Below are 21,002 nucleotides of genomic sequence, written 5' to 3'. Positions count from 1 at the left end.
ACTGGTAAAGATGGATGCGAATTGTTTTCTTAATGGCAACGTCTTGCTCCATTGTCTCAAATATCATGCTTCACGTGGCCTGGTCTGCAGCTCTTCGTTGCTTTGATTCGCAGGGAGTTACATTGATTTATCAGAAATTACAAGACATCACTTTCCTCGTTCAAGTAACAACTTTTTTGCCCCCTTTCCCACCAAAATTTGATATACTATTAAAAATTTTAAAAAATTAAGAAGATATTGTTTAAAAATTTACGTGATAATTTATATATTATGGGCCAAGGATTAGAAAGGAGTAAAAGAATCAATAGTGAAAGCTATTCCTTCCAGCCATATTTCTTGACCTTTATAGCTAAAATACGCAAATTCAAAAGAACGTAAACTTTTTATAAATTCCATATTTTGGTCCGCGACCACATGCGGACGCTTTTAGTAGTTACTTACGGAAAACAAATCACACGTTGCTAAAGAGCGACAACGGCTACCCTATTTTTTTTTTTTTAACCATGAATGACTTTTATTAAAAAATTAAATTAATTTACCAAGAATTCTTTTTAAAAATGAGACAAAAACTTCGCTTGTAACTATGGTCAACTCATCTTTTGACCACTTCTTAGTGTGTTCCACACAAGAAAAGGCATAACGAACGAGTGATGATACAATTCAGTATTTCTATGAGCTAGAAAAAGAGTGAAAGATTTTTACCAAAAAAAAAAAAAGAGCGAAAGATTTGTGTTTGAAAAGAATTAATGAAAATATAAAGCTAAAACGCTAAGCAATCCTAGGAGTACTTGACAATAATCCTTTTGATCATCATAAGTTACAACTTTTGTCCATGAACACTTAACATGAATGTATGGTTTTTAAATATAACAATGAATTTATCACAAAATTTCTCGTGAATATTTAAAATCGAATCGGCTGGAGAGTTTGCTTAATTAATTTATAGATCAACAAGGATTTTTTTGTCCCCAATAAAGATTCCTTACCATTAGTATGCAAAAATTTGGAAAGACAACTATATAACATAATGAAAAAAAGTTTTTATAAAAAAAAAATAAAAAAAAATAAATAAAGTTCATAGTTATTTTCTCAAAAAAGAGAGAGAAAGCGAGCTTTAGAGCCAAAATAAAAAAGGAAAATAAAAAAAAATTGAGCCTTCGCGCGCCTTAATCAGATGACGTCATCGTCCCTCCCTCTCTCCCATTCCCTCCTTGTCCCGCCAAACCTCAAAGCCCTAATTGAAATAAAAATAGAAAAAGTCCCCACCTTTCTCCCCTGTCGCTCGCAAAGGGTTCGAAGGACAGAGATCAACATCAACCGCCGCAATCGCCGTCGCCGTCGCCGTCGCCGTCGCCGACCGGCTTCGTCGCCTCCGCCCGCTCCTCCTCCGCCTCCGCCTCCGCCTCTAGGGTTCAGCCGCCGCGTCCGCCGGCGCATCCCCTGTCTCGCGCGGCAAATGGCTTTCTGGGGTCCGTACCTCTCTCCCTCCGCCCGCTTCCTCCTTCCCTTTTTCCTCTTTTTTTTTTCCCCTTTTCCTTCTTCCTCCTGTCGTCGCCTTTCTCTAGATTCCATCCGCTTCCTCGCGGGGATAGGATAGGACGCGGATTTTGCTTTTTCCCATTTGGGGTTTCTCTCTTGAAAGACTGGAAATCTTAGTTGAAATGGAAGTCGCGAGTAAAAGCTACTCACGAGTGTGGCATCTTTGGGCTGTTCAGGTGTCGAGGTGAAACCCGGTAAACCCTTCGTTCATCCCTCGAGTGGGGCCAGACAGCGGCTCCATATCTCGCAGGTATTGGCTGATAATCGTTGCTCTTTGCTCTGTTCTTGGGTTTATCGAAAAGTTTGTGTGCACTCGGTGTCGATAGCTGAGGGAAGAACCTTGGTTGGTTTTGTGTTTTTAGTTGTTTTGGATGATAAAGTTGCGTCATTTTCGGACAGGCGACGCTGGGGATCGGTTCCGCCACGAACAAAAGCATAGTTCAGTGTAATGTGGGGAACAAGAGTCCCGTTTTCCTGTGCTCTTTGTTCCCTGACGGGGCCGAATCGTCTCAACTGAATTTGGAATTTGAAGAAGCTGAGGAAGTCACCTTTTCTGTCGTTGGCCCTCGGAGCGTCCACCTCTCCGGTTTCTACCTGGGAAGTGGTCGACATTACGCAGGAGATGATGAGTCGTATCCTTTTGTTAAGCCTTTTAGGTTTCATTCCATATTTTAATGTGTTCCTCTCCAATCAATCTTCCAATGAGATGTGGTCATGACTAAAATGAAAACCTTATTTTAGAATGACCACGGAAGAAATTTTATTTGGTTCAGATGAGTTTGTTTTAGTTGATGAAGGGGATATGTTTTCGTGTTCTTTTTTAACCGCATAGAAGAATGGAGTTAAAATGTTGTTTCACTCCATGCATTGCTTCTGAGGTCTTCCTCCTTTACAATGATCATTAGAGAATCATATGGTGAAGATATCGCTGGGACTGATACAGAGAGATCCAATGATGAAGATGACTATGAAGATAGTTTCATTGATGATGATGATAATCCAGAAATATTTTCGCCTTCTCCTTCTCCTTCACTAAATGATGCTGGTACTTCACCATTTACCTCTTTCTTTTTTATTTACATTCTACTTTGAGGGACTCATAGTTTCTTAATCAAAATGATACACATTATGTATTTCTATGTATTTATAATGACGGTTTGGTAGTTGTCTCCATTATGATCCTATATCTTAGTACCAATGCAAGATAATGTGAGCAAAAGTATTGTGTGAAATAGTATCCAGCTAATTTTTAACTGATCAATTAGTGTCCTGGGATTGTCCCATTTCATCTCGTATGCAGGATTATATGTTTGTAGCTTTTAGCATTTCATACGAAATGAAAAATATGGTTTGCTTCTCCTTTATGTTATTTTGCTTGGTCACATGCATAGTTGTAGCTTATTTGTAGGGTTAGATACACAGAGACCCACTCAACTGCGATTTTTAAACTCTTGGATGCTATTATTTATTAATCGCCTCCCAATTATTGGTTTTGTTGATCGAGAAGGGCACGTCTTGTCAATATAATGTTAAATATTCGGAAAAAAGAAGTTAGGAACTTTGTCATTGTTTACCCTCAAGAACTTAGTTGACTGAGTTTTGCAACGATGTTTAGAAGTACAGATGAAACACAAACTTTTCTCCTGCTTTGCTCTTCATTGTAATCTGAAATTCTGATCCTTATGTTATCAAAATTACATCAAACTTACTGAGTCATTAGATCTGACAGGTTGAGGGACTTAAAATCTTTTAACTGAAGATAAGGGGATCTACTTTTTAATGTGGCGAAGTTTAATGGTTACCACGTCCTTATCGTTTTTTTTTTTTCTTTTTATTGCTGTCTCATCCTTATCTTTTGTACTATATGCAAGATGTAGCAGCATCTTCCATTCATGGTATGCTCATTCTGCGGTGTCTTATGATATTTTAATTGCAGTACATGGGGAATCAGATAATGAAAAAGCTAGGGAGAGGAAAGGCAGAAAAAGAAGACTTAGAAAGAAATATCATCTCGGTGAATCTGATGAAAAAGGTAGTTTTGAACAGAATAATATTGTTGATGACAAGGCCAAGGCACAGGCATCAGAAAGTGAAGATGAAGAGGGCTTCTTTATATCTTCCTTGCTTAAGAAAAAGGATGTGGTGAAAGACTCCAAGATAGATGGCCCAGAAGAGAAACCTCAAAGGTGACTAGTGTGGAGAATTAGTGATGTTTCATGCTACGTTTTCAAGCATTTTGAATGGATGCTAATTTGTTTGAAAGAGGCTCTTTGTTCATTACTCAGTAGTCCTCGTATATCATAATGACTTCCTATCTCATCTCTTGAATAGACACGTGTCTTTTCTTTAGTCCCTTCTGGAATGCAAAATGACTATTTACTATTAATATGGTTATCTTCTGTGCATTTGACTCCTTGTTACCTTCTCCAGTGGAATCCCTGAAGTTGGCACGAAGATGAAGAGGAAGAGAAATGAAGAATTTATAGAGTCCCATATAGAAGTTGACAAAGCTAATACTCATGATAAGGTCAAGGAGAGTCAAGGCTGGCAAGGTCAGGGGATCGCGGGTGCTGATAAGTATGTCTCTTTTATGCTTTGTGTAATATCTAAATATACACTATTCAGGCCTCCAAGAATGCTTTATTTGCCATGTTCACTTTAAATCCTGCATGATGCTCGTTGCTTTTTTTTTTTTTTTTTTGGTGGGGGCTGAACTGGTCCGGTAATCTATTGTTTAAGCAGAGAAGCTGGTCAGGTCAATGGTTTCGCCCCAACATCTGATGAGGCCACCAATCAAAATGCTTTGAAAAAGAGAAAGAAGAAACATGCGAATGAGAAGTCTCAACCAGAAGAAGACATTGTTGAGAACAGTATGAATCCAGTTGTTCCAGAGTGAGTACTTTTTGGTTCTTTAGGCCTTTGATTACCCAAACCCGCTGAATTCATGAACATGCAGCAATAGTATAATCTTTGGTGGGTGTCTGTCTGAAATGTCATGCCACATGCAATGGAATCAGAACTATTGTGGCACATAATTATGAATTACTAACTTTAAGAATGAATCTGTAAAGAACGATTAATTTTCAGTTTTCTATCTGCAAAGCATTTTGATCTATGCAGTTCTGTTTAAGCCTTTTTCCCCTAATAGGATATCTTATATTTGTATATGGACGGTTCTTTTGTAGCAGCAAAAAAGTCATGCTTTATAACTGTTTTGATAAGCATAAAGCAATAGTTTATGTGCATGATGTATAGGAATTTGGCTCTTGATGCTCCGCAAGTAACTGGTGGAGCAGATTCTGAGAAGAAAGACATAAAGAAGAAGAAAAAGAAGGATAGAGCCCAGCATAGTGAAGCAGATATAACGAACCAGGAGAATGTTTTACCAGCAGACGGAAAGGTTCGGTTGGACACCAAGATGAAAGACACAGACACTGATGATGCCTGCCAAGTTAGGAAGCTGCCAAATGGACTAACAATTGAGGAGCTTGAAATTGGAAATCCTGATGGTAAAGTCACTGCTTCTGGTAAAAAAGTAAGCTGTGAAATATTTACTGGAGTTGATCTGATAGGAATTTTGTTTCTTTAATCGTTTTGTGCACAATAATGGTTAAAGCAGTGATTATTTAGATCAATATTTTATTTGGTTTCAGATTAGTGTTTGCTATGTTGGCAAGTTTATGGAGAATGGGCTGGTATTTGATTCGAATATCAGTGGGAAACCCTTAAAATTCCGCCTAGGTATGTCGCGGATGGGATGGCAATATTTTCTTGATTTAATTCACCTTAATTAATTTTTGAGGATGGTCTTAAAAGTATAAGTACGGCTTTTCAAATTTCCAATCTTGTCTCACGGGTTTGTTGCATCACTCAGGTTCTGGAGAAGTTATGAAGGGTTGGGATGATGGCCTTGATGGTATTACTTAGTCATAAATCTGTCTCTTCATTTCTCATTGGTAATGTTATACTTTAATAGTTTATATTATATTTGTGGATGATTTTTGTTTCTCAGGCATGCGAATTGGTGGCAAAAGAAGGCTTACTATTCCACCCTCTCTGTGGTACTTAATATATTTTCTAGTTGGCATGTGTTTCCAGCCTTACCTTTTTCATTTCTCTATGTGACTGTCTGATTCGATGCAGCTGTGCGAATAGCGGAACGAGTCATAAAGTTCCTCCTGATTCATGGTTGGTCTATGACATCGAAGTGGTTCGTGTCCGCTAGAGGAGCTGCTATTTGTCCTGGATATTTGGCAATGTGTAATTAGACACTACGGAAATGGTAGATGCTCGCTGGTTGTATAATATCCCATTGTGGGAATTTTGTGGCGAGTATCTGCTGAGAGTACACTGCCAATAGTTTTTATGGAAGAGCATTGTTCTACAATGGTTTAGTGCACAACTATTGAAGACAGGATCATGTGACGGTACCGTTGTGCATTTTTGTATTTACATCAAGGCGGCTTCTATTACATTCGAAGTTCAAAATTACTGTATTTTCACACTTGCAAACTGTAAGTCTGGGACTTGAATGAACCCATGAGATTTATACAATGAAATCAGTTTTCCTTACATGATAGTCGGAATGCCGGGCAGGTGCTGCGTTCTTGAATAATCTCCCAAGTATAGCAACTTGAGTAGCAGAAGTTATAAGAGGCAAACTGATGGGCATGAAGTTTAGTCAAAGACGTAATCAGCGTTTTCGACACCGGGTTTGGGTCCTCTTTCTGGTGTGGCAAAGGGAATATGGCAGGGAACAGATTGCATTCCGTCATAACCGTTCTCATCCATGCCACGCCTATGCTAAGCAGATGCTTGGAAGTTTCGGACACACGGGTTCTATGGCCAAGAGGAATGGCTTCACGCGATTCGGATTAACCCACAGAAGGTCAACACGAAGGCGACCGCAACAGTAGCACCCATCACACTAGTGTCCCACATTGTTTCCTTTCTACCACAATATTCAGTTTATATAACGAGGAAATCACCTAGTCTCCCCCCGAGCTCGCTCACGAGAGTTTGTAACCCAAGTGGGGGCTTTAAGGCGGTGGGACGTTGGGCCTGTCAACTGGGCTGGGCCTTATGTGGCTGTCCACTGGCCCGCCCGTTCCAAGCCCGGAGTTGGCCCGCGGGGCTCGGACGGAGGTTCGGGCTTCGCGGGCCTTAGAGAGGAGGGGACTGCGCTAGGCTGGCTTCACAGAGCAGCGACGACTTCCCGCTCCCGGCAGTGGAAGGATAACAGGCCGGAGCTGCACGGGCCCAATATGGCCCAGCGGGCTGGCCCTCAATTGAACCACTTATTTTCTCCTTTCCATTTTGCGGTAAAAAATTTAAAATTTTGGGGAGATTTTATTAATTTCTTTTTCGTTTAGAAGCCGAGAGAAGCCTGAAATAATTGGTGAAGACGTTGGAAGAGAATAACTTTTTCAAGTTAGGGGTCTATCAATTCACCGGTTATTTTCTCCTTTACATTTTGCGGTAAAATTTCATATTTTGGGGAGATTTCATTAGGTTCTTTTTCGTTTAGAAGCCAAGAGAAGCCTGAAATGACTGGCAAACATGTTGGAAGAGAATAACTCTTTCAACTTAAGGTCCTATCAATTGACCTGCAGATTGGAATGCGCTCATCTTTCAAGTGCTTTGCAATCTTTCAAAGGCAAAACACCATGAATATAAAGAGCACATCGTGGCTACCAAAGTCGAAAAAGAAACCCAATTGAAAGAACCAAAATATGTTTGGAAACTAGCAAACATCAGAGGATGTTACATGACAATAGTTATTAACCTGCTCTTTCTTACGAGCATAGTCGAACATGGCCACAAAACTAACTGGCCAGCATTGGTTCGATCCATGAACTTGACAGTCATTCACCTGCCTAACAATTATAGTATTTCCAATCATCCAAAGCTTCTCATGTTTTATGCCTAAGTCCAGTATAGGCAGATTATAAGCATATAACACTAACAAAACCATCAGTCCTTTCCCTTGCTTCCTAAAGTTGCAGTTTTACACAGAACAATAGAACAATAGTTTGAACTATATACAAGAGTTATACATATCAATCTGACCATTTTACAGATTAATATAAAAGTCAAAAGAGATTCATATCCAACAAGGCCTCTCAAGCAAAGTGAACTGTCAGCTGTCTAAAAAATCTCAGGATCTTGATTTCCCTCTCCACCAGGCTGCAATGCAGAGAATTCCTAACTTGAATCGGTACTATTGCACCCGGTGTGAGATGGGGGGAGAAAGCACTGTGTTTACTTGACTAGTGCTTAAGCCAATAGTTCCGCAGCTGTGCCATGTGCAGCAATACCTCATCTCGACCCATACTTGATACACTGCTGGTCATAATCCATGGAGGAGCGGTTTCAAAGAAACCTCGTATCAACTCCTGGAAATCCTGAACATTTTCTTCAGGTCTCTTACCTCCATTCTTTTTCTTTTTCCTCTTATCGCACTTGGTGAAGACTAACGTCATAGGTACCTAAGGAAGAAGCAAATCACAATTTATATATGCTCTGCATCCAAAAATAAATTTGTATGACATGTTTGACAAGATGCACCTTCTCCCACTATCTATGAAATAATTATGTACCTGATTTTGACCCAACCAGCTTGCATATTCAAGGTCAATTTTCTTTGCAGGAATGCTGGCATCTATGAGAAGGAAAACTCCAACTAGTGTGGAGCGATTTAGGAAATAGTCTTTGGTAAATTTGGTCCAATCTGTCCTCAGTTCTTGAGGTGCAGCAGCATAACTGTTTAGAATACACAATCACACAAGAATCTATAAAAACCTAAAATTCCATGGGTTAGAAAAAACTCAAACAACTCATATATACACGCATTACCAGAGTAGCGCAAGTTTTGCAACAGACTAAACAAAGCATTAAAAAAACAACCTTACTTAATTATCACAAGGTTCACAAACTAACTAAAGAAACAACGTTTGGAACTATAGCTTCAGCCCTTAAGTTTCAAATTAAGAGGGGGTGTCCAAAGTTAAAGCAAACATTCAGATTACCCAGACAGCTTCCAAAGAATATCGTCGGGCATATAAGTCTCCAACTACATTATTTTACACTTTGCCACCTGATGTGGCACGAGAAACATTTCTATGAGATGCAAACATGCATTTCAAGTTGAAGGTCCATGTGACATTAAATAGAAGAAAATAGAAAGAAAGATGGACAATGTGAGGTTACAAGAGCATTACCAGCAAGTTCAATCAAACCATTGATGTTTTAGATAGTTCAGTCAAGAGAATATATTAAGGAAGAAAATAGAAAGAAAGATGCCATTTTTCCTTCAACAAAGTGGTTACGAAAGCATTCCATCTCACATTGGATGTCCTAGAAACTAGGAGTAGAATCAGTAGACAAGAACTTGATAGATCATCCTGAAAAAGAAGTTAGTCAGACAGACAACATCTCTCATTGGAACTTGAGAAAACAAGGATGTGACACTGAGTACAATACCTAGACCTAACCACAACCAGAAGATCTGAATTCGAGGTCCCAAAACCTTAGATTTGCAATGAGTATCAGCAAATTATCTGAACGGTGCTCAATTTGCGACAGGTTTTATATCATAAACAATGATCTCTTGATGAAATTGAAGGTAATAAAGAGAACAAGTAAATGAAGTTTCTAAGCCATACCCATATCCAGGCAAATCCACCAAATACCAGCTATCATTGATCCGGAAATGGTTAATGCACTGAGTCTTTCCTACACCAACATAAAAACAGAACCCACTCAAAAGATCAACACAAAATCCTCTGAATGAACCTCAAACAACATAAACTACACAGAACTGCAATTCCTCACTCGTCGATGCAACTCAAACATCTTCATATAAGAAAAGAATCCATAAAGCACGCGAATTTTCTCTCTCGCAAGCAAAGGTCCTATTCCTCCAATCAAATCCAAGAAATGGATAGACTCCCACACCAATTCAACAAACAAGGGCGAGTTTCTTGCAAAAAGCACCAACATTTCTCTTCCTCCCTCACATAGGAATTAAAACAAACACGTACCGGGCTTCTTCGAAATGAGCGCCAGCCGCTTCCTCCGGACGAGCGAGTTGAGCAGCGACGACTTCCCAACATTGGACCTCCCGACGAGCGCGAACTCGGGCAGCCCGTCGGACGGGCAGTCCTCCGTCCTCACGCTGCTCTTGACGAACTCGGCCTGCGCCACCTGCGCGTCCCTCGCGTACTTGCTCAGCACGATGTTCGAGCCCTTCAGGACCCGGGCGCTCAGTGCGGCGGCGGCGCCATCCCCGGCGGGCAACTCGGTCTCCGGCGGGACGAAGAGGCGGTCGGCGGGTATCTGGGGGGCGGCGGCGGCGGCGAGGAGGTCGGCATCGTCGGGTCTTCGAGAGATGGAGGAGGGGCCGCCGCGAGGGTGGACCTGAGGAGGGTGGTGAAGGGTCGCGACGAAGGGTTGAAGGCGGGTTTGGAGTTGAAGGGGTTGAGGAAGAAGAGAGTGGTGGTGGGTTTGATGAGGATGGGGAGGTGAAGGAGCCGGGGAAGAAGGGACTGCATCACCACCATTCTTGAGCTAAGCTGGATTCTCTCTCCACTCTTTCTCCCCTGTTACTATTTATGTCAAATGGAGATCAACATAAATACATCATAATGGAAAATTCTAAATATAGATATATATATATATATATATATATATATATATCCATACAATTTATAGGGATTATTAATTATTTACTTAACATATGCAAATGTCAAATTAGGATTGAGATCGGGCAACGAGGTAGGTTTCCTCGGGCTCTATCATTCGGATAGACTATGCGACGAAACTTTTAAGAAAAAAACCGTTGACACTCAAATTTTTATCCACATCTCGAATAGCTTGTCATTTTTAAAAATATAAAAATATATATTTAAAAAGTAAAAAATTAGATAAAAAATAATAAAAATGGAATAAAAAATGAAAATGATTTTAAAAATGATGAAGTTGAGTTGACGGTGTGTCCGGCCCACTCTCCCAACAAGATTTTCAGCCCTCTAACTCCTAACCCCTCTATTTCGGCCCAATTTTCTTTATTTTTTAAGCCCATAATCTGAGCCCAAAAAAGAAACAGAGAAAAGCCCAGATCTAGTTCTTCTCCTTCCCCCTTCGCACGCGCTACCCCTTCCCCATTGAGCATGTCGTCTATGAGAGGGAGATGCGTCCGTGACTGTAACCGAGCCGAGCAAAGCCATAAGTGAACATATATGAATGAAGGTAAAGGGAGTAATCATAGCGAATCCAAGACCTTCTAGAACTACTAGCTAGCATATGAAGAAGGAGAGAGAACAGAAAAAATTCCATTCGAGCAGAGGCAAACGGTGTGTGCTCGAGCAAGGGCTGAGTAAGCATTCGACCGAAGAAGAAAAGAGGAAGGAAAAAACGGTTTCGATGTTTAAGAGAGGGGGAAAAGGAGTGGCAGAGAGCTTGGCCGAAAGATGAGCTGGCCAAAAGAAGAGCAAGCTTCAAGAGTTAAAAAAAAAGAAGAAACAAGGCCGAAGGCTCTTTCAAGAGAGAGGAAGGGAGTCTTGCATTCGCTGGAACCAACTCGACGGTCATCTCCACTGCAGTCCTGTCCAGAGCCAACTCTCCAACGGTCATCTCCACTGCAGTCCTGTCCAGAGCCAGCTAGCCAGCTAGGCCTCCCTTGTTTCTCAGAAAGAGAAGAGTGAGGGTAAATGATGGTTTTAATTGGTGATGGGCTTAAGGCCCGTCCGCCCATGCTGGGCCCAAAAGGCCCGGCCCACGGGAATAGAGCCCGTGGATGGGGGAAGGTATAAAAGGGAGGAGAGAGAGAGAGAGAGATGACACCGGTTGGAAACAGAAAACGAACGTACGTCTTCTCCGTGCGCTCTCTCTCTCTCCAAAAAGAAAAAGAAGAAACAAAGTAAGTATAAGGCACGTTCTTCTTCCCTTCAAGGCGTCATCGGATCGAATAGGGCCAGTTTCTCTTCCTCTATCGGCGTCGGTGTCTAATCTGTGGCTAACAAGGTACGCTCGAATCCGTGGTGTGCTTTAGGATCGGTGATACGTGTTATTCCCGGGCTTCGCTTCCACATTTGTTTTAGGGGTTCGATTTAGTATCGAATCCGGTTTTCGGGGATCCGTCATTCCCAACATTGGTATCAGAGCCCTAGTTCACGTTTTCCCGACATGTTTGACGTTTTTGATTGATTTTCGCAAAAGCAATTCGGCCGTACGGATCGGGACGAGAAATCCCGACACTCGATTTGTTCGGCCATTTTTCCGAGTTTTCGTAAGTCGAAATCGAATTCTAATGACATAGGAAGAAAGGCGACGTCGAGACGAGTCAGCGATACGTCGAGCACCGCTGGGAGACGCCGCACGCGCCACACGCGGCGGAAGCCGCCTGCACGTGGGCGCGACGCACCCGGAAGCGCTGGTTCACCCAGCGCGTGCGACACACGCGCCGATCGGCGAACCGGCATGTGCTCGCCGCTGGCCGGCGAACCGGCACGCGCTGGTCCGCGGACCGACGCGTGCCGACGGCGTCGCTGGCGCCACGACGGTTGGCCCAGCGGTCACCGGCCGCCGACCCGACCCGACCGACACGCAGCGGACGCTCGGCATGCGCGCGGCACGTGCGGCCGACGTCTCGCGTGACAGCAGCTCGCGCACGCGCGCGGCACGTCCCGTCTGTTCGCCCGACCGGACCGGCCAGCCCGACCGGCCCGTCCGGTCTGACCGGTCCGTCGTCCGACGACCGGCGACCGTTGACCATTGACCGTTGACTTTGACCGTTGACCCGAAAAAAAAAGAAAAAAAAAAAATAAGAGTTTCTTTTTTTCAATTATGTACGTGTGGGTTAGAGGTAATCCATTTTTTATTTTGCATTTGTTGCATGAATCATGGAAAATTATGTATTTTCATTTTGTTTATTGTGGATTAAAAGTGATCCATTTTAGTTCTACATTTGTTGCAGGAACTATGATGCGTTATGCACAGATACCTGCAATCCCGAGAACGGACGAAGGAAGAGCTAGACTGAAAAGGCTGATGAAAGAGTTAGCTGATTATCGGTGGCTTGATGGTGATTTAGTATCACATATGGTCAAGGTCAATCAGATGATACAGGAAATCATCTGGAATGGTTATTTCATGCCGGATTTTGAGAAGGTGCCGGCTTTGATGAACACTCTTCCACCTAAATGGCAAGCAATGTTAGATCGGCTATGGGAGGTCAACGTGGTCCCGGATTATAGAAGGCTAGTGGAAGCTTTTGTAAGAGAGTACTATAGGATTGAGTTGGCCAAAACTTCAACCCTTAGATTGAGCACCACATGGCGCGAGTGAATGCACCTTGATGGCGACATGAGAGCTCTCCAAAAGTTTTTCCATGGTTGGCAAATGTGCATTCAGTTTTCTCAGATACTTTAACTGATAGATTAGAATGGACTTTCCCTATTTATTTCTTAGATTAGTTTGAGATGTTTTTTAGTGTTGAATATCTCTTTTTATGTTGATATTTCTTTCGTGTATATTACTTAGTGTAATGAATTGTTGTATTATGTTGAAAGCATTAATGTTTTATTGGATATCAATTATCTGTTGCTTTCTGTTATTGTTGGTTGCTGTGGGTAATTAGTTGTGGGTAGTTTAGAAGTTTTTGTAGCTTCATAGAATTGATTTTGCATATGATAATCATATTAATGATAGTTTTAAGTTAGGATTTTTGGAGGATGATTGGAAATGTAGTGATCTTTTGATTTTAAAACCTTACTTGAAATTGTTCATTAATATGATGGGTCTATGCAAAAGGGATGCATAAATGATAGGCATTAATTATTCGTGCATATATGTCTGATGTGTTCAGATTGATGGATTCAGCAACTAAGAACGTAATTACTGATGTGAACGGCAACAATTGTGAAATATTGAATATGAAGATTCAATATGTGCTGGAAAAGCAAGAAGCACTAGAAGCTCTTGACCATGTTATGAAAGATCTTGAGGATGTTGTGCGCCACCTTGAGCTAGTAGAGGACCGCTTAACGGCATGTGAGCCGAAAATAGATATTTGCAATGATGGTTCTAGCTCAGAAAGGGCTTTGAGCTCTAAGCGCAAACGTATTGATTCATTCAATATGTGGGAAAACAAAGGATCAAGTCCTTATTGCAAGAGATCAAGAGTTAACCAACACAAGAGAGGAAAACGTCCTCAAGTGAAGAAAATGTCAAGGGTGAGGTGTTACAATTGTGACAAGAAGGGTCACTATGCTCGCGACTGTTGTGAGCCAAAGAAGGTAAACACCTCTTGTACATTTGAGAACTTTGCTTATGTGTCAAGTTTTGTATTATTGGCATGGCTCTGACCAACGCAAGACTCCCTTTCTCTCTCTGAAGAAGCCCTCCACCGGCCACCTTTCTCTCTCTAGCTCTTGTTCCTTCTGGGTCGAAGCTAGCTTTTCTTTCCACCAGCTCATCTTTCAACCAAACTTCCTCTATAATGGCTGAGGCTTTCTCTCTCCGTTTTCTCTCGTCGAGCTTCCTCTCTCAATTACCAAAACGATTTTTTTTTCCTCTCTGACTCGAGCACGCACTCCTCGCCCTTCCCCTGAATATAGTCTTTTCTGTTATCTCTCCCTTTCTATATGCTAGCTGAACGACATTCGCCCACAACTTTACTCGGTTACATGGACGTATCTCCCTTTATTGACATGCTCAATGGAAAGAGGCAGCGTGTGCGAAGAGCCAAAGAGAAGAGCGGGGCTGAGCTTTTTTCTCTTCTTCTTTTGGGGCTCAAATTGAGGGCTTGAAGAAATAAGGAAAATTGGGCCGAAAGAGAGGGATTAGGAGTTAGAAGGTCGAAAATCTTGTTGAGAGAATGTACTGACTTCATCATTTTTTATTTATCATTTTCATTCATTTTTGCAACTCATATTTGTTGTTTTTTTTTTAATCTTTTTATATAATTTTCATATTTGACTAGATACCTAAAAGGTTGACAAAAATTCAGTATCAACATAAGCTTTGAGAGAAAACGGATACTTTTAAGTGTTTGAATGAATACAAATGAGAGGAACAACAGCCCTATTTATATAATAGTCCATCATATTACAATCGTTGATTGTTTTTTGATCTAACGGCGGAGATTACATCTCCCCATCTACCAACAGTCGGCATTTATGTCAAGAATACTCTAGAACTCGGCTCATTTATTATATTGCCTATCCTTAGGATGTTCTAGAAACCAAAGTGGCTTGGTCAATCTTCTTAGATCGAACAGGATCCTCTAGTCATTGGAAACCTCAAGATCGTGACACAAACATTAACAACTAGCAAATTTTTGTTTCTTTGTTATTTATAGCTTAATCACTAGGTTGTAAATATCATTTTTATTTTGCATATTTGAGCATAGATGGTAAACCATGCAAATTAAGGGGGAAATTTGTCCAAATTTTTTTAAATTTATTACATTTTTGTCAATTCATTTATAAACTATTCATTTATGTCAATTAAGTCATAAACATTTTCACAATTTGTTAATTAAGCATAACCAATCAATTTTAACCAAAAATCACTTACATGGATGCCAATAATGTCAAATAGGATAGGTGCCGTAGACATAAACAATTTTTTTTTATATTTTTTTAAATCAATTTTGTATTCCCTTTTTTTTTCCTTTTCTTTCTTTATTTTCCTTTTTCTTCTACCAAGTCCAGTAAAGGCCGGCAACCTTGATCGGCCACTAGGCGAGGGCTTTGCGATCCTCACTAGGCTTGGAAAAAAAATGGAAAAGAAAGAAAGAAAAGAAGAAAAGAAAAAAAAATCAGAGTTTTTTATAAAAAAATCCTAAACATTAATCATGTTTGTGCCGGCCGTGTCATGTATTATAACCGACATTCATGTGGCCAATTTTCCAGCTAAAATTGACTGGATGAACTTGATTAGCAAAACACAAAAAGGCTTTAGAACTTTATTCACAAAATCAAAAGATTTAGAAACTAATTTTGCAATAATACAATAGGTTTAAGACTTTTTGGATAATTTTTTCCAAATTAATATACCATCATATAAAATTTGGGCCAATTCCTTAAAAATTCAGCAATTTGTGCTCTTTTGAGCCAGAGCTGAGTTTGCCTTTTGGCCGATCCGGCGTCGCTTCAGGCTCCTTAATTCCACGTTGAGGAGCACCACGAAAGTAATATACGCATAAAATAACGCGTTAGGTCTTCGACCGCGCATTAGATTAGACGCTTGCTTGATTTTACTTCAATTTCTCTATCACTTCTTGCTTTGTTTTCACGGTCATGCCTAAATATTAAAGTTTTCATGATCTAAATACTCATTACCATCACGTGCTTCATTTCGCCTTCCATGCTCAACAGCTTCTAAAGCTCTTTTATCCAAAATCCATCGATTTACAGGAGGGTGTGGATACAATAAGTTCCAGCGCGGGCAGAGCGTTCATGAAGACTTGCGACGAGAAGTTAAACTGAAACCCGACAAGCAAGGAGTGCAGAGAGAGATCGAGGGAGCTGAAAGAATGTTCAACTCGATTACACAATTTAAGTACCAGCAGATACCATCATCGCCCTTCAGATTTAGCACACTGTACAAACAGCTGAACATCATACAGTTTAACACGATCTTGTCGCCATCTATTTGCAATAATCTCGCCGGGCAGACAAAAATGATCGACATGATCACGGGATTGAAAGTACTTGTCATGACCATCAAAAGATGAAGCTAAATTCTCGTTCCGGCTTCGGTTTTGTTTTCACCAAAAAGCTTCTCGCCTCTTCCTCTGCGGCGTCGCTGCTCTCGTAGAAAGAAACGATATATGAGCCATCGTACACGAGCCAAACGAACAGGATAAGAGGGAAACGAGAGTTGGGCCTCGACGGTACTTGTCTCCGGCTTCGGCCTTGGAGATCAACGTGATTCCTTTGGAGGCAAGGAAATTGCAAAAGCTCCGAAAATTGTTTTCCATCCAGAATTTGCAACGTCCTCTCCGACGGGACGAAGAGGCAGTCGGTGGGAATTTGAGGGACGGCGGTGGCAGTGGCGAGGGGGCCGTCGTCGAGAGATGGAGGGGCCACGAGGGTGTACTTGAGGGTGGTGAAGGAGTCGTGGAAGAAGAGATTGCACCACCACCTTCCTTGAGCTCAGCTCGACTCCCTCTCTTCTTCACTTTATGTATGTCAAATGGAGGTTGTATAAATGCATACCATAAATACTTCTGTTTATTTTTCTAGCAAAAAAGAAAGAAGTGGTGGGGGGGCTTAATTCTAACCCTAATTTTGTGTCGGAACTGGGTTTGCATTTTAATTCCTCGTCAGCAAGCACCATGAAATTTAAATTAGTAAATCTCTTGTAAATTTATCCTAAATTAATTTTTATATTATAAAAACTTTCAAATCGGGAATGAATTTATCCAAAACTAATATGAACTTTTTTATCAATTAAGTTTTTATTATGTGTCCTCCAACTCAATAATTTCACAAATAAATTTGATGTTATGAGTGTACGAGTTTGAAGTCTTTGATAGACATATATACCGGTTTGGGGTATTTCATGATATTAGTCATATATATATATATATATTTGATACCCAAGAAACTCCGTACAGTCGGTAACCGGCAGGTAAACCATGGAGTGATGCTAGCGAAGGACCCACCACCCTGGCGCTACACTTAAGATACCAAATGCCTCCACTGGGTTTCGAACCCCTCACCTTTGAGGCAAAGATCAACGGAGCTCTTATCTAGCGGAGCCACCACGGTCAGTGGTATATTAGTCATATTTTTTTTTTTTTTTGGTTGCTGGAGGAACCGCTTTGGCCGACAGCCGCCACGTAAACCCTCAGGTGTCGCTAGCGGGGAAACCACCACCCCACGCCACGCTTAACTCACCACATAGCGCTTTCATTTTCCCTTGAAACTGTAAAATGATGAAAAACTCCAAACTACTACATCATGTGACAAATTTAATCTTTGTTAGTTTCCATAAAGTTGAATGACACGTGAAAATTGACAGGTATACCAATGTATGCTTTTTCGTGATATTAATCTAATTTAATTTACGGTAAATTTGACATGGATGTACCGGTTTGAGATTTTTGATGATAAAAAAATTAGCCCAAAATTAAATTTGCCACATGCGCACCAATTCGAGGGGTTTTTTGCCTCCCCTACCACTGATAGACAGGCTATCAACCTGTCAATTCCCCTCCCCCAAAACTCAGGCCATCGTCCCCCTTTTATTTTTTCTTTTTTAATTCCCTTATCTAAAACCATAGTTACCCTCCTTTTCCTCCTCCTTCTACCGCTCGCTGCACGACCCCTTCAACCCTTCCTCTCATCTTCCTCTCGATCTTTCTCCTCTTCCTCCTCGCCGCACAACCACCTTCCTCTCCGCACGACCCCCTTCCTCTCCTCTTCCTCTTGATCCTTCTCCTCCTCCTCCTCGTCACCAATCCATTGCAACAGTGGCAGCCCTCACTGCTCTCTCTAGTCGTCTCTCACCGTCGCGGTGGTCCGTTCGTGGCTCCGTCTCACCAGCGGGAGTTTGCTTTCTCTCTCTTCTTTCTCTCTATTCGGCTCTTTCTCTAGCCATCTCTCGCCGTCGCGGTGGTCCATTCGTGGCTTCGTCTCGCTGGCGGGAGTTTGCTTTCTCTCTCTTCTTTCTCTCTGTTCGGCTCTTTCTCTAGCCGTCTCTCACCATCGCTCGCAGCCTTTGCTCCCTCACCTCCACCCTCTATCAGTCTTCCGGACACGTGTGTCAAGAAAAGTTGATAGCATGTCGGATTTTCCGACACGCGTTAACAGCGTGTCTGGCCGTGTCGACATGTCTGACAAGTGTCAGACACGACACAGAAGCACGGGCAATGTGTCCATGCTTCATAGGTTTTTTGTGGTTGAAAAATTAATTTGGAGTAAATTTATCATACATGTATTAATTTAGAATTCTTCGTGATATAATTCTTCAAAAATTTTCTTTCCGTTTTCCTATATCTTGTATTTTTGGACAGAAATCAAAATATAAATCTTGTAAATTTCCCTTCTGCTGCTGCTACTTCTTCTCCTTCATCCCCTCTCGGACGAGGTCGCTCCCTCTTGACCTCCTCCGCAACATCCTCTCTCGCCTACCAGCAACATCCCTTCTCAAGCTGAGGCCTGTCTGCAGGGAATGGCACGACGCCATCGACGACCCACGCTTCAGGATCTCATCGTTCAAACTTGCCAAGGAGGAGTTCACATCAACTCCGCTTCGAGAAGCCTGCTTGGGACTTCGGGGGCTCCTCGGCTGCTCGCTTATGGAGAGCGTGGGCGTGTGGACGATGGAGGAGCAGATTGGGGTGAGGGTGAAGAAGTCTGCTATCCAGATGAGGTCGCGGGTGGCTGAACAACAGCCGCCGGTTCCAAGAGATCCTGGGCTGCGGCAGTTGGAAGATGGTGCTCATGTTCCCGAGGAGGGCCTTGAGCTATGATCTGGCAGACCGGCGAGTTGGAGCATGTCCGGAGAGGCGGGGCCAAAACAATGGGCGGCATCATCGTGAGTTTGCTCTCGCTGGCCAAATTGTGGAATGCAGACAACTCCTGCCTTCTATTAGGGATCCGAAAATGTTTAGTTTTGGCAAAAGGAGTCGGGCTATCGCTTACCCTTTCTTTTTTTTTTTTGGGTTAGAGGTGACCCAAAATTTAGTCCAGATAAATTTTCCATGAGTCTTGAGGTTGTGTAAAAGAGACCGTCTGAACCGAGAACTGCCCATATCAAACCGGCTAATCTGGTGAGTGGTGGTACTAGTGTCTGAGCGGTCCAATTCCTTATTCCAACTAAATACACTTTATTTTATTTTATTGTTTCTTCAAAATAATTAGTAAAATGCACACTAAACACTATCTCGGTCCAATACCAATTAATGGGAAAAAACTTGAAGGAAGAAAAACATGGGATGCAAGTGCTTGGAGTGGAGTCTGAAAGTTTAGCACATGAGAGGGCATTCTATTCATCAAATGTACGGCTGTTACTACGGTGGCGTCCCAAAATAGAGACGGAACATGACCACCCATGAGGAGTGCCCGTGCTGTCTCGAGGATATGACGGTTCTTTCTCTCGGCGACACCATTCTTTTGTGGTGTCCTAGTGCAAGATATCTCATGTATGAGCCCATGGACCTGAAAGAAAGCTTCAAGATGTTGGTTATTATATTCCTCGCCATTCTCACTATGGAGGACTTGAATGTGAGTTCCAAACTGTGTTGCAATCATCCGATGAAACACACTAAATATTGCTGCAATTTCATCTTTATGCTTCACTAAATAAACCCAGGACATCCTTGCACAATCATCCACGAATGTTATAAACCAACGAATGCCTAATAGAGTAATAAGCAGAGAAGCACCCCACACATCCGAATAAACCAAAGAAAATGGCCTAGTGCTCTTATTAAAACTTAAAGAAAAAGGACATGATAGCTCTTTGTCCAAATGCATGTTTCTCACTAAAATTCAATGACTAACAAATTATGAAAGAAGTCTGGAAATAGATGCTTTAAATACCCAAAAGACGGGTGTCCTAAGCGACGGTGCCATAACCAAATCACTTTATCTTTATTAGTAGACCCGCTGCTTGTGTGATGTGCTCGGCCTGTATGGAAGTTGTCAACATAGTACAGCCCCCCTTGCCCTTTTTAGTACCACGTCCAATAATCTCCTTCATGAGGATATCCTACAAAAAAAAAAGAAAAAAAAAAGAAAGACAAATACATAAGAACACAGTACTTCAAAGCATCAGTGAGTTGGCCAATAGAGAGCAAACGATTTGACAGAGAAGGCACTAGTAAAGTATGAGACAATGACAAAGAAGGTGTAAGATCAACATTGCCAGCCCTAGTGACGGGATAGCTAGTGCCATTCGCATTATCGACACTCTTTCTCCTCGAAGTGGTGCAACATATAATATTGTTTGCATTAGGTGTCATGTAATCAATTGCCCCAGAATTAACAATCCACCTCTCCCCACCACCTTGAGAAGTACTAAAAGTGCCCACACCCAGTGTTACCTTCAAGAGTCGCAGTAGAAGTATTGGTGGCATCTACCTATGGCACCAACGAGAAATGTGAGGTCCTGGTAGCCAAAGATACCCGCCCTTGTTCCATAATATTTTATGTCTCTTTTTCGGTCTGCAACTCCTACCAATCTAGATGACAATGCAACTTAAAACATGTATCTTTGGTATGTCTAGAATTACCACAATGAGCACAACCTCTTTGGTGTTGTGGTTTAGCCTTCAAACTAGTGTTAGTCCTCCCTCGCCCAGACACAACACTAGGATGGACCATCTAGAGAGTTTCGGGCTGGTTGTTAGCCTCAGCAAAGCGTGAGACAGCCTTCCCTCCATGTGACACTAGAGTCACCGCGATGCTAGGTGGTTCGATTGAAGACAGCATGACAACTTGGCGAAC

General features: G+C 41.8%; 2 protein-coding genes across 4 annotated transcripts; one reads left to right on the top strand and one right to left on the bottom strand.

The window, feature by feature from the left end:
* Window positions 1–1,235: 1,235 nt before the first annotated feature.
* LOC104444349 (peptidyl-prolyl cis-trans isomerase FKBP43) lies at window positions 1,236–6,111 on the top strand. Of its 3 annotated transcripts, none has more exons than XM_010058007.3 (12): window positions 1,237–1,469; window positions 1,716–1,789; window positions 1,939–2,171; window positions 2,445–2,584; window positions 3,476–3,725; window positions 3,970–4,116; window positions 4,279–4,431; window positions 4,795–5,074; window positions 5,193–5,280; window positions 5,414–5,455; window positions 5,552–5,600; window positions 5,683–6,111. In XM_010058007.3, exons 1-12 carry the CDS (start codon window positions 1,457–1,459, stop codon window positions 5,762–5,764), a joined length of 1,551 nt encoding a protein of 516 aa, XP_010056309.2. In that variant the 5' UTR covers window positions 1,237–1,456; the 3' UTR covers window positions 5,765–6,111. The 3 variants fall into 3 exon arrangements, 2 of the variants coding, with proteins under 2 accessions (XP_010056309.2, XP_010056310.2); XM_010058008.3 differs by having other exon boundaries at window positions 1,238–1,469; window positions 4,282–4,431; XR_005550919.1 differs by lacking the exons at window positions 5,552–5,600; window positions 5,683–6,111 and having other exon boundaries at window positions 1,236–1,469; window positions 4,795–5,048; window positions 5,414–5,457.
* Window positions 6,112–7,495: 1,384 nt separating this feature from the next.
* LOC104444348 (GTP-binding protein At2g22870) lies at window positions 7,496–10,130 on the bottom strand. The gene is given in 5 exon segments (XM_010058006.3): window positions 7,496–8,027; window positions 8,139–8,301; window positions 9,204–9,273; window positions 9,582–9,920; window positions 9,923–10,130. Coding segments are annotated over 5 exon segments (969 nt in total). The 5' UTR covers window positions 10,101–10,130; the 3' UTR covers window positions 7,496–7,808.
* Between the last annotated feature and the right edge of the window lie 10,872 nt (window positions 10,131–21,002).

Source organism: Eucalyptus grandis, chromosome 5, assembly GCF_016545825.1.
Source record: "Eucalyptus grandis isolate ANBG69807.140 chromosome 5, ASM1654582v1, whole genome shotgun sequence".
Lineage (NCBI taxonomy): Eukaryota > Viridiplantae > Streptophyta > Magnoliopsida > Myrtales > Myrtaceae > Eucalyptus > Eucalyptus grandis.
Note: the sequence above shows the minus strand (reverse complement) of the source record. Positions and strands in the feature narration are given on the sequence as shown.